This window comes from Gambusia affinis, linkage group LG07 (genome assembly GCF_019740435.1).
Source record: "Gambusia affinis linkage group LG07, SWU_Gaff_1.0, whole genome shotgun sequence".
Classification (NCBI taxonomy): Eukaryota; Metazoa; Chordata; class Actinopteri; order Cyprinodontiformes; family Poeciliidae; genus Gambusia; species Gambusia affinis.
The window spans coordinates 24,495,330-24,508,801 of NC_057874.1; the positions used below are offsets into that span (position 1 = coordinate 24,495,330).

At 38.8% G+C, this 13,472-nt stretch overlaps 1 protein-coding gene across 4 annotated transcripts in view; it reads right to left on the reverse strand.

Moving 5' to 3' along the window:
- Positions 1 to 673: 673 nt before the first annotated feature.
- The window catches only part of ephb2b (eph receptor B2b), a 123,093-nt gene continuing 110,294 nt past the window's right edge, over positions 674 to 13,472 (reverse strand). For all 4 annotated transcript variants that reach the window (XM_044121689.1, XM_044121687.1, XM_044121688.1 and 1 more), the window contains exons 12-16: positions 9,152 to 9,367; positions 8,585 to 8,734; positions 7,265 to 7,458; positions 6,301 to 6,456; positions 674 to 4,997 (exon numbers count right to left, since the gene is read on the reverse strand). In XM_044121689.1, the coding sequence (XP_043977624.1) occupies positions 4,889 to 4,997; positions 6,301 to 6,456; positions 7,265 to 7,458; positions 8,585 to 8,734; positions 9,152 to 9,367 (825 nt within the window). In that variant the 3' untranslated portion in view covers positions 674 to 4,888. The remainder of the gene's footprint in view (positions 4,998 to 6,300; positions 6,457 to 7,264; positions 7,459 to 8,584; positions 8,735 to 9,151; positions 9,368 to 13,472) is intronic.

Below are 13,472 nucleotides of genomic sequence, written 5' to 3' on the forward strand. Positions count from 1 at the left end.
CACTCTCTTAGCGATTTCCGTCTCCGATTCTCCGGCCTCGGCCCCGGCCTCGTCCTCTTTTTGGGGGGATGACGTTCCTCTCAGCATACGGAATGCTCATCCAAGCCCATCGCAAAGTTTGCGATGATCAATGTCCTTAGCCGGGGCCCAGGCGCCAAAGATTTAAATCATATTGTCATTAAACTTTTCTAATGGTTACCCTTTGTCTGTCTGAGTCTCTACAGATTGAAATGAAGCCTAGGCGTAAATTCAAGCTGGAAGACTCTTTTAGCCCCTCCTGCATCATCCAGCCGGAACTTCCGGCTCATCACCGTTGATTGCTCAACGCCGGTCAAAGACTCGTCACGTCCAATCACCGTCCAAGCCCCAGCTGATAAGGACAGCCATCCATGGCGTTGTGCGCTTTCCTGCAGAGCTCAACCCACCTCCACCCCTTCACCTCCACTCGCTCAGCATCAGGCCACATCCTTCATCGCCTCCACCACCAGTGCCGGGTCCCGGGGGGATGACGTTCCTCTCAGCATACGGAATGCTCATCCAAGCCCATCGCAAAGTTTGCGATGATCAATGTCCTTAGCCGGGGCCCAGGCGCCAAAGATTTAAATCATATTGTCATTAAACTTTTCTAATGGTTACCCTTTGTCTGTCTGAGTCTCTACAGATTGAAATACATTTATACAGAAATACAGGATCTCCCACATCAGTCACAGTGGTCTGAACCGGCACTGGTCTATTATGTGGGCATTAACAGATCAGTGGAACAGGGATATCCCCCTGACTGCACTAATCAGGAGCCAGAGTGGTATTTGGTGGATGGGGTAAATGTTGGGGGCAGGTAGGAGCAACTGAGGGGAACACACAGTCACACAGGGGAACACATGTGCTAGGACGCTGTAATGGTACAAATGTTTGTTCAACAGGGGAAAATACACGGGCTTACTCTTAGCAGCAGCCAGTATTTGTCCATCAGCAGCTTGCTCAAGTCTCCAAAACACTGGAGATATGCCTGCTGCAGAATTCACAAACTAAATGGGCTTGAAAATGTCAAAGAACATTTGAAACACATCAGTAGAGGGCGCCATGCTGCTTCCCGCTGGCAGCTGTTAAACTACACAACATGAGGCTGACTTCTTTATAACATGGATCGGCTCATGTTTATCATGTAACTGCAACACTCAGACTTTACTCTTTTCCTCCGTCCTTTAAAAAAATGGCACACTGTAAAGGGAAGGCTGAATAGTGCTGCTTTGGATCGCAGATATAAAGATTAAACAAATTGTTTTGCTACAAAAAAACGTAGTTCGAAAATATGGAAAGTAACCGTTGACGTCACAGCCAAAAAGCATTAAAAAAAAAAAAACAGAAAAAGGAAAAAGCTTTTTAATGAGTGCAGCAGGAGACTATGTATGTAAATTAAAGAATGTGCACAATTATCTTTTTTAAATATATATATATTTACAAATAACCAACTGTCTGAGTAATCATAAAATAATAAAAATATCCAACTACATCTTTTAATTTTGATATCCATTGTCGTTTGAGGGAATAATTTGACTTACATCAAATATTCTGTCTCATTTCAGAGGAAATAAAAAAATAATTACAGTGAAAATTCCTTTAGAAATATTCTTGCTATAAATGTGTCACAGATGAATCAGAAACCTCATTTTTTATACATTTTAACAATCCGTATTCAGTTGCTTAAATTAAACATAAGGGGCCCACTGTTCAATGTGCTCCTTAAACTGCAACAATGTAGAGTTGCAAGAATTAAACTACTTTTTAAAATTTTCTAATGCAAATTATTTTTTTCTAATTTCATAATGTCAAATCTGAAATTTCAAATGCAAAACCAGCAAAAGTACTTGCCTTGCAAAAAAAAAAAAAAAAAAAAAAAAAAGAATAGACAGTAAGCAGAAGGGATTACCCACACCCTCTTTAAGGTAGTTCCTTAAAGCAAATGTCAAGAATAATTGCTTGATTAATAACTCAAAGTCTTGGCAGCATCCACAGACAAGCCTTTGAATGAGCTATAATGGGGCTGGAGTAAAGAAATATTGTACCTTGCCAGCCTTTCGCATACTGCAAATTAATTTCTTGCACATTAAGTGCTTTTCCTGATGACGGAATATTTCCTGTACTGTGAGAATACATGCTACATTTTAAAACAAAACTGATGAGCTTGTACATGCTGCGAAATAAAAAATAGAAGTGGGAAAAGGTCAGAAAAAACACTAAGCTTTGGTGGCATCTAGGTCACAGTACTGCCTCTCACTTTGCTTCCGCATTTTGTGTGGCTCTCAATTCTCCCCCTCTACTTTTACAAAGTGTTTTATAAAAAATTCCGGGGCAATATTTGCTATTATGTATCCTGCTGCAGAGGAAAAAAAAAAAAAAATCAATCCCTCTCTGCTTTAAAGTCGGCGGACAGCTGGGGATAAAGTAAGATAGGATGACAGTGGTGTAGTAACTGAAGTTTCTCTCTTTTTTTTTTCCAAAGAGAGTGTTTAGTGCCAAAGCTGCCTGCAGTGGGAACATGAAAACTCAGGTCAGCGTCTGAAGGTTTGGTTCAAGTAAACATGAGAAGCATTGTCCAGTCTGGAGGAATCTCAGTGGCACATACCATTAGGACAAGACAAGACACAACTGCTACGCTGTTGAATGTTAATATGCCTGCTGCTGCTGATGCGTTTTAAACACGTCGAGACTGAACCAGACAACTGGCCAAAGCCGACTAAGAGTAGATCAGAGGGCGCCGTTTGACAGGTGGTCGACAGGCATGTGTGATATCAGGAGGACAGAGAGAAGAAATCGGTGCCTGGGCAGAAAAGCTGTGATCGGGGTGCAGCCGCCCCACTGTGACCAGACACATCTGACCGATGGCTCACAGCTGGACACCCATGTCTGTCTGTCAGCTCTCAGGGCAGTGCCCGGCAGGAGCTCGGCACTACTGCTTATCATTTATTGGTTGTGTGCATAAACCCATGTCTGATTTGCCATCTCTGAAGAGTCACGGGGTTTTCTTGATCTCCACCTCCCCTTTTACAAAACTTGCAACAGGTTAACAGCAACAACACAAACCAGGACTGGCAGTTCTGTACTCATGTAACAATTAGTCCTCATAAAATAATAAACAATGAATGCATACATGTGAAGAACAGAAGCTTTTACAAGGTAAAGCTTTATCTACATGGTTTTGTGCATGATTTGTCCTTCAAAAATAAATGGAAAGCAATGGAGGAAGATCCCGAGAGTTGGTAACAAAAAATAAATTCAAACTCATGGGAACAATAGAAATTCAAAAATAGTCATACCAGAATTGCATCAATGTAGTACACATTTTAGTTTTTATTCAACAAATGTATGACTGTGACATGACTGTGAATGTAAAACAACTGTGTGGTATCAAAACTTTAATCATTGAAGCATAAACATCCTTTTTTTAAACAGGAAAACTGGAAGAATACTGAATATAGTACTAGACTAATCGCTGCAAATCAAAGCACTGTGAAATTAACCACTCACTCAGCATGCTATCAAACACAAGATTCGACACTGTTAGAAGCTACCTTTTTCTTTGTGTGTGTGGCCTGTGAGTGCAACATATGCAAGTACGCACAGACGGCACTTCAGATAAACACCCTGAAGGAGGATGCTGTAACTGGATTATTATGTCTTTATGTAGAGTCTGATGTAAACAGTAGAACCTGTTTTTTTTTGTTTTTTTTTTTATCATTTTCTAAGAATCTCTGTTGGAAGTCAGTTTTGCTAGTTTTTGCACAAGCTAAAACGATGCAGCTAGAGGCAACGACTACTTAAATCCTCCCTGTAGTACCTGTAGTCATTCCTTCAGCTCTTGAACTAATCGCCTAGAATAACTATCTCTGAGTCATCATGTTATGGCAGGTCAAGTGCATCTGATATGTACAGCACAGGATCATGACTAGAGTGTGAAGGGGAAGAGTTCTATTTGGCAGACTGTGAATATTTCACTGTGAAAAAAATAAACTAGTCTTTAGTTAGAGGAAGCATGGTAAGAGGGATTCTTCAATACAAAATATCAACATTAAAAATTTTCTCTCAGTGAGAGAAAAGTTTTTCCCATTTTCTGTCGAGCTGATTTCACTGCAAGATTTGTCCATTTCACTGATTGTGGTTTTAACATCAGTCTATGCCACAAGTCGTCCATTTCATGGTTTGCATTTCTTTTTTTTTTTCTTTTTTCTTCACCTGTGGTACCAGTTGGGCGTGCATGTCCAGTTCCACTTTGCCCTCCAAAAGGCCACAGAGAACACTGCGTTTCCACATGCGGTCCAAAATTTAAAACAAGACAATTTCCACACTTTGTTGAAGATCCTCTCCTCAACTCTTCCTTTGTTTCTTTTGTTGCCCTTTTAAAGGGTAGCTTTCCTACTCAGTTCTCTAGTGTACAACCTCATATCATCTATAAATTTAGATAAACTCCTTTCCTTATCAGTATTTTTTTCTTTTCTTTAAAAAAATCTTTACAAAATTACCAGAATTAACAAAAACGGGGGGTAATAAATGTTGAAACAAATAAAATTGGTGGAACATTGAAAACTAATTTGCTGGTCACTTCTAACCTCCCGTGTTTCTGACTCTAATGGTGGGTTTGGCTGTGGGCCTCCTGGATTCTTCAGCACTTTGACTTGCAGCATCACAGCTCTCCACAACTTATCCCAAGCATGGAGTGAGAGCCAGGGAGGAGGGAGAGGAGGAGGAGAGGGGAACGTGGGGCTTGATAGCAGTCTGGTGGGAAGACCAGACACAATGCCACACAGGAAAAAAAGAAAATCCACTCAATTCTCCACGTCCAGAGCCCTGACTCCCAACACCTTTTGTCCCCCCTCAGCTCCTCTCAGGAGGGTCAAACCTCCACTGACTGGATCTGGTTCATCTGTGCACGCATCATCTGGACGCTGTTCAGGATCTTCTTTTGATGGCCTGCTAAAGTCACACCAACCCTCAAGATGTCACTGTGAAGCACAAAAACAGATGTTAGCTTAATGTTACCACTGGCTATATACAATATTTTATAACCCACCTACAAATTATTGATGCATGTAAATAAAACAAAAATGTTGAATGCTTTAAAAAGCAACACATATCCAATACTACAGAAGTCTGCTGGGTAAAATCAGATGAGAAACAAAAGTGCAGCAGTAAATGTATCTATATCTATATCTATATATATCTATATCAATAGATATATATAGACCAATATATCTATATCTATAGATATATATATGCAGGCGTGTGTGTGTGTGTTATTTTGCAAAATACACCTTTGGATTATGGATTTACAGAAAAAAAAGTCTTTACAATTATCTGAACAATTTCTTAGAACTAATGGACATCTGAGAATGCTAGTATAAAATCTGAGATTCCACAAGACTTTGTTTTGAAAGCACTACTGTTTGATTCATCAAAAGTATGTTTTCTGCTACTTTATTTATTTATTTATTTTTCTTCACAGAAAAGTTTCATGACAATGTCTTAAAACTGTGCTGACATGCTGTAAAAATTATTTTATTCAATTGACAGAAGTTTTCCCTGATTCATTGGTGTATCACTTTTATGGAACAAAAGTAATCCTTACTTTTGCTCAATCTATTGATGTATGTTAATCTATTTTGACAGAATGTATGTATGTCAACATATAATGACATACACACATGCTTTTTTACTACAGCTTACTCTATTTAAAGATCTTTCACTATATAAAAGTGGCAGCAATGCAAACATTATTTAGTCACTACAGGGCAGCTATTTATCTATTACACAATACATTCCTCTACTCCTATGCTGCATCTCAGCAGTAACCACATTTGTTGGATTACACATTACCATCTGTTTGTCTGAAAAACTGAAGCTAAACATTTCTGTGGGCCGATCTCTAGCTTGTGTTGTTGTACCCTGAGAGGAAAAGACTTTTGTTGTTTCTGTACAAGTGGGATGATATTTTTTCCAGCAACTTAACCCCATGTGCTCCTTTTCCCTCTTTAAAGTAAGGATCAATAGGGCCCTGTTTAACACATGTAAAAAAAAAGGCTTTTAAAAATCCCAAGCTTCAAGTTATTAAAGCTTGGGACTCCACTGTATACAGTCCCAGCTCGAACATTATTTGAAAATAACATCCGGCAATAGCATAATTTACAACAGGCTGCAGAGTCTTGTTTCTGCTAACATTTAAACCCCAAACCTCTGAACACCCACTACTTTTCAAAGTTTTCTCTTGCACTTATCAGGCTTGCAGGCCAAGGTATCATTAACACTTACTCCATGGTCATCTGAGACACCACATCAAATGTAGAAAAGTCAGAATTGGCAAAGTTTTCTTTGTACTGGCCCATTTTGATGGCATCCAGCCACTCATCCACAGTGCTGAAGGTGGAGAAGTCTGGGATGCTGCGGTCCAAGAGAGGGAGATGGACCCTACAGGGGAGATAGGAAGGACGGATCAAGAATAATAATAGTTCAAAGTGGAAGATCTAACATCATGGTCAGTCCAGACCACCTGCAAATGATTCAAACATGAATTATTATGTTACATTTTCAAAATGTTTGACAGCACGTAGAGAATCCCACAAGCCTAATCCATGAAAAAATATTTTCCAAACTGTTTCCTCATAAAGGGGTATTTTCCAAATGAGGTGATAGTCTTCAGGGAGCCAGCATATTCACTGAGTGTCTGTGGAAAATCTGGGTTGTGGTTCTGCACTATACCGCAAATGAAAGTACAGGCCGGGATAATGGAAATCAGCAAAGCCCTGGCCCTGACAGCAAACTAACACCCAAAGCAGAGATGCCTAAAAATGTTTTGTTTAAAAAAAACTGCAGAGCTGCTCCAAACCCAGGGTTGCCTGGAGCATTCGTGGGAAGGTTTAGATCGATCAAACCAAAAGGCTTTAATTTACATAACCACTAGGCGCCAGGAAAAACAAAGAGAAACTGCATTTGGCAAATGTGAAGAGTGCCACAGATGACACTGTCGCAAAAGCACAAATATTTTAGTCAACAATTGAAAGCCTTGGTACTGACAGAAGCTGAGATGAATCATACACTGAAAGATGTTATTCATATCAGTGTGAAAAGAAATCAAAATAAAAATACCTATTTTCTGTGATGCCAATGGAGACGTGAATAAATGTACAACCAAATACCTCACGGGGAGAAGAAGGAATCACAAAAAGGAGAAAAGCGCAGACTGAAAATACAAAGACTCAGCTTGTGTTTTACTTGCCCTGAAGACAAAGGAGTCATAGCTTTCAGTGTGTTCGGATTACGGATCATCTTGTCGAGGTTGTTAACAATCTGGCTAAACTTGGGACGGTTGTTACGGTCCTTCTGCCAGCAGTCCAACATGAGCTGGTGCAGCGCATTGGGACAGTCCATCGGCGGGGGCAGCCGGTAGTCCTGCTCTATAGCATTAATGACCTGCGGGGGGAGATACATCACTTTGAGGAAGATATCACATATCAAAACATGCAGTTGCCCACCAAAAAATAATTGAATCTGAACAAATCTATAAGGAAGCAAAAAGTTTTTGACAGCAGAGTATGATGTGACACAGATGCCTACTTAATTTAACCACTTCTCAAAATGCTTCCAACAAGAAAACATATAATTTAAGTAAATTAAGCATTTTTTTTAGAATTTCAAAATATCATTGATTTCTAGTGCAGTTTCGAAAATACCTCTGGCATTAAGCAGTTTATTTAAATTTTTATTGTTGTTTTCAAAAGAACCAATAGAAAAGTACAGTAGAGTTATCTGTATGTTCCATTTTCCTGACACACTATTTTGATAGTGTGTACACTGATATCAAAACCTGTAAAAATACAGACTGTGTTTTTTTTAGCAACATACTCTGTGCTAAAAATTGGATAATCAGTCACCTTTTTTAGTGTATTTAATGTTTAGTTCCCATAAAGCCACTTTACAGATATGTCTGACACTTGTATACAGAGGTAGTGCATAGTTAACAGAGAGGAACAACCCCAAGCACACTTGCAGGAAGGGCACACAATCCCCTGCTCATTATCAGGGTCATTAAAGAAACTCCATTCAGACGCAGATTAATCTTATTCACAAGACCTCCAAACGAGGACCCCGATGGAGCAGAAACACTATCTGGAGCTGCTAATATGATAACCGTTGAGGTTCTCAGTCCCTCTTAGCACATTAGTGTTCTCACTTTCAATTTGAAACTATTTTCATTATCTCTCTCCCCATAATTTGCTCTCTCCTTCACTACCCAGAGGGAAACAGAAAATGGAGACTCCAGTCAAGAGCAGAAATTGTCCACTGAACACTACTGTGCATTTCAAATGATCTGATTATGTCTGTGTCTAAAGTGTGGGGGAATTTTCTGTTTAGCCAAGAGAAAGGAGACACCGTTGACAAATTTTATCTCAGAGGAATTTTAGGCTTTATTAGAACGCAACGAACCAAAAATATATATCTGCACTGAGAGTAGGGGAATAAATGTTTTAGGGTGGCCCCTAGCCTAAAAAAAAATAACAGCATCAGTGAAAATGACAAAAACTTGTTAAATACGTACATCTTGGTTGGTCATGTCCCAGTAAGGTCTCTCTCCATAAGACATGACTTCCCACATGACAATCCCGTAGCTCCACACATCGCTAGCTGAGGTGAACTTCCTGTATTGGATTGCTTCAGGAGCAGTCCATCGGATAGGGATCTTCCCTCCCTGTGAAAATGAGGGGAATGACCCAAGTGAGGCAAATGACACCGAAACCTGACCGCCACAGTCTGGAGAGACACTATTCACAGAAACAATACTAATTGTAATCCAAACTGGGAGGTGAATATAACAAAACTTTTAGGAGGGAAAGTGTGGTCAATGGAATATTCTAGACAGAAGAAGGATGAGGAAAACAAGTGGAGATATGACATTTGTCCAGATGGGGGGACAGAGTGGGAGGGCACTGCGGCATGTACGTCAATCCCTGGTTTAGTCCTTAAAATAACACAAAAAACAAACCTTCTGGCAGAACTATGTGGAGTTGTCAAGAAAGGACTCATTTGACTTATTTCAGAAGACTGATAATATCCACCAAAATCAGTTGAGTGTGTATACAAGGTAAGAGTTCAAATATTTTATTACCAGAGCGCTTGTGTACGTAGGATCTGATGTATCGTCCTCCAAGAAGCGTGAGAGACCGAAGTCTGACACTTTGCACACAAGGTTGCTGTTGACCAGGATGTTCCGAGCAGCAAGGTCACGATGCACATAATTCATGTCAGCAAGGTACTTCATGCCCGAAGCAATGCCACGTAGCATACCAACAAGCTGGATCACAGTGAACTGCCCATCATTTTGCTGAGGAAAAGATATATTAGGTCATAAATTATTTATAGATCAAAAAGAAAACAAGTTTCTTAATCCATGAGGCTCACATGACAATACTGCACTGCAGTAAACTTAAAAAGAATAAATCTCAAGGTTACATTTGCTTCAGTTACAGATCATTTCTGGGGATGCTTGAAAAAGTATTTTAATGGGTTTTAATGGCATATCTGAGTATTTATGTTTAGATTTTTTTTTATTTCTCATATTACCTCAGAAAAAACCCCCAACCTTTATTCTTATTTTATTTTATGCTGGGACAACGATGCTATTTAGACTGTCCACAAAATACACTGCTTTCATGGTTACAGTTTAACTCTTCTTTTAAACACATCTAAATTCTTAGCATAAAAATAATATTTTGTTAAAGCATTTTATAAAGCATCTTTGACAATGTTCCTCCAAGTTATTAGATTTTTAGACAGTCTGCCTGTTTGAATCAGTTTGTTTAGAGTTCAGTATTTATATTGTACTAACAAAGAAGAATTACTAAACTGTGCTGTTGAGAGCTTACTTCTCTTCTGTTATGCATTCTAGCATATGAAAACACCATATGGATGTGTTAACAAGGTCAAAAGCTTGATTCTCACCGGGGGTGGCCTTTAACCACCAAACTGCCAGCCATATGCCAGGTTCTTTTAGATTTTTACTTAGGTTCTCTTGTTTAATAATAACCTTGCAATTGCTCAACCTTCTGATCAAAGTTTTATGCAAAATGTCTTTGTTCGCATCATGAATCACAATTAAGATATGAATTAAGACATATACCAGAAAAATATGCATGTACTGGAGAGAGCTACAATGATTAGGGTGATGGCAAGTAGGTCTGCCAACATCAAAGATTTCATCACCAAAGACAGACAGAAAAAAATACCAGTGGACATAAAAGTCTCGTCAGCCTTAATAAGAAGAATTTCACTGCTGCGATATAAATAAGATTTTTTGTAGTGATTTTTGAGAAGGTTACATTTTCATCATGCCTTTGTTTACTAAATTGCAAAAAAAACCCAAAAAAACAAGACATCTGTTGCATTATTTTATTATCCTACCTCATGATGTGTTTTATCAGAGAGCTCACTCAATACTTTCACAATCTCCTTGTTGTTAAAAACAGAATTGTTTACACATGTCTAAACCTCCCAATGTGTCCTTGTGCACTATTTGGGCCTTAATGGAGAAGCGTGAAGACCAGGTGCTGCTGGTAAGGGTTCTGATATTGTGGAATGGAATAATTTTAAAAATTCTTCAAAGAGCCCAAGGTCACAGAGAAAGATCTGGAATTAACATCAACTGGTTTTTTATTAAAATAATTAATAATGCGCTCAGTGACAATGACATCTATACCCGTTCACCTCACAAGATAAGACATTTTGAAACTTGCTTAAAGTTTGATGCCCACTTAGACATTTCAATTAATAACAGGGAAATTAATTAGATTATTTATCTATTTATGATTAGATAAATAATGATAGAGTTAGATCATTATTTATCTCCCTGAATTTCAGTGCAGGAATAGCACTGCACTTTATTCTAATATTACCTTTAGTGACAAGATTGAGGAATGAACATGTGGTTAGTACAGATCAAACATAATAAAGTTATTTTCACGTTTTAAGAGGGAATCCTCTTGGTGCTGCACACCAACAGGTTTTGGTTGAGGTTAACTTGCCTCTGTGGGACTAGGCAGGACTAAGCTGGGACTGGCTGTCTGCATACAGCTGTCCCCCTTTCCGTTGTGGTGACGGCTTTATACCCCATGCTCGGGTAGTGTCTGGAGCAGTGGTGCAGCTGTGCCTCCAACTGGGCACACCTGCATTACTTCCACCACCCACCATGATGCGAGGAAACCAGAAGACCCCGGATAATGGGGCATGGGAGCATAAGGTTGAGTTTGGACTGACAGAACAAAGAGCTAACAGTGAAAATAGCAGAGCAGGCGATAAAGGCCCAGACTGCAGCAAAAATTCATACAACCCATTTCTTTTTCAAACATTTTAATCCTCATTAGCTGAGTGGATAACTCTCATCATGCCAAGCTGCCCATCCTTGTATAGCACAGCAGTTAAACAGCATGTATTATTCATGAAACCTTTCTCACACATACACACTAGCACCTAATCTAAAAGCCATCTTGGCATATACTTTAATTGGACCAAATCCCCCTATGTGATTTGGGTCAGGTCAGGGGAAAGACATACCCCCAAATAATGTCAGTAAAGGTCTTGTTTGAGTTTCAAGAAATAACTCGTGGAAGTCTGGAGTTCATTCTGTTTATTTTCTAAGCTTATAGGTGGCTCAAGATTCAGTCCCAACTATGATCTCTCAATCCCTGCTCCATTTCCTCAGCTTGTTTTTTCTACAGCAGTTAAGCCAAACCTTCAGCAGGCAGCTCAGTAGTCTCTACTGCCGCTGTTGCAAACAAACAACCATCAATTGCCCTAAAAGATACAAATCATGTTCAGAGGCTTTGACACTGTCAGCAGCTGTTGCCAAACTGTCACTGTTGGGTGCTACAAAGCTTTACTGTTGTTTTCAAAACAGTAGGCTGTCAAATATGTTTAACATGCATCTATATATACAGAAAAACAGCTTTCACCGCAAGATCAGATTCCCCTTGCAAACCAAAAAAAAAAAAGATCCATTGCCTCTCCGAGGTCAGAGACAGAATGCAAATAAAGGCTCTGAACCCAAGCTCAGCGGTGCGCTGACAGGGGTTTTTATGTTGAATTCGGGATGATGGCTTTGATGTAGTCTTGGAGGAGGAAGTTAACACTGACAACTTGGGATGGTTGTCAGTGCTAAAGACAGTGTTTAGGCACCTTAGGCCTACAGTGAAACTGCATTTTAAAGTAAAAAAAAAAAAAAAACTTTTATGAATGCCTGATTTTTAAATGTGTTGTTTATACACACACAGTTTACTGTTTTATGAAACACATTTAAAAGTATTATGGTACTTTATAGACATACACCTTACAAGCTGGCAACTTTTTCACAGTGAACCCTGATTTTTACCCACCCTGTCTTGGATATGGGCACCCACCCACCTACTTGGTGATACCTTTTAGGTATCATTAAATAATAGACTATCATCTACATCTGCTTTTGTCATCACAAATGTCTTAAGTCTACTAAAGTGTATATATTCTTTTTAAATTATCTTTAACTGAGGATTTCTATGGCTTTATTCATGAGCATGACTTTCACCTGTTGCTTGGACATTTTAAACCAGTGCTTTCCAAACATTCCAGCTCCTAACCCACTAATAACTGGCTTAAGTTCATAAATTGTGATTATAACACAATTAAAGAAGGTGATAATAAAAGCAAACAAAACTCATAAACCACGACACTGTGTTGAATAATTAGTTTCTGCTGTTTTTAACCTTCTGAAAGGATTTTGCCAAAAATATGCATTATTAGAAATATTCATTTCATTTATTTTTATTGCAGAAAATGATCTTAAACCCCCAACCTTTTATATATCATAAACCGCAGATGAGTCAGAGCCCCAACATTTTGAAACAACTTCTCTTGACATTTTTGGATATAAAATGTAAAGAATCAGCATACAATATGTACAAAGCCTTTCTTCACAGTCAATGAACCATTTATGAATCATGGAGTCCATTCAGGTATTTCTCTGTACATTGTCTTTGCACATTAAAAAAGCTAATTTAAAAGCTGTTTTAAATAAATAAAGTGAGAAAGCCTATGTGTAATTCTTATAAGACATTCTTACTGAGAGTGGTTGAATAACTCAAATTAATTCTCTTTTAGAAAACACCATATATCACGAGGCCCCATTATTTGTACACTGCTCTACTCATTCACTTAAAAAGGCGACAAAATCAACTAGAGTAGAAGCAAGCATGCAAAACCATCAGAACAAAAGACTTGATTTGATTCTGCAACTATCCCAACACAGTTAGTGATGGACTGTGTAATATGTCATCCTATAGTGGCTTCATATTTAAACATATGACATTTATTTTAAGTCTCAAAAAGTATCTGAATAATTTAACGTGGGGTGTAAAAGGAGAGAATGGAGGGTTGCATATAACATCCCTTGCTGGGGAGAT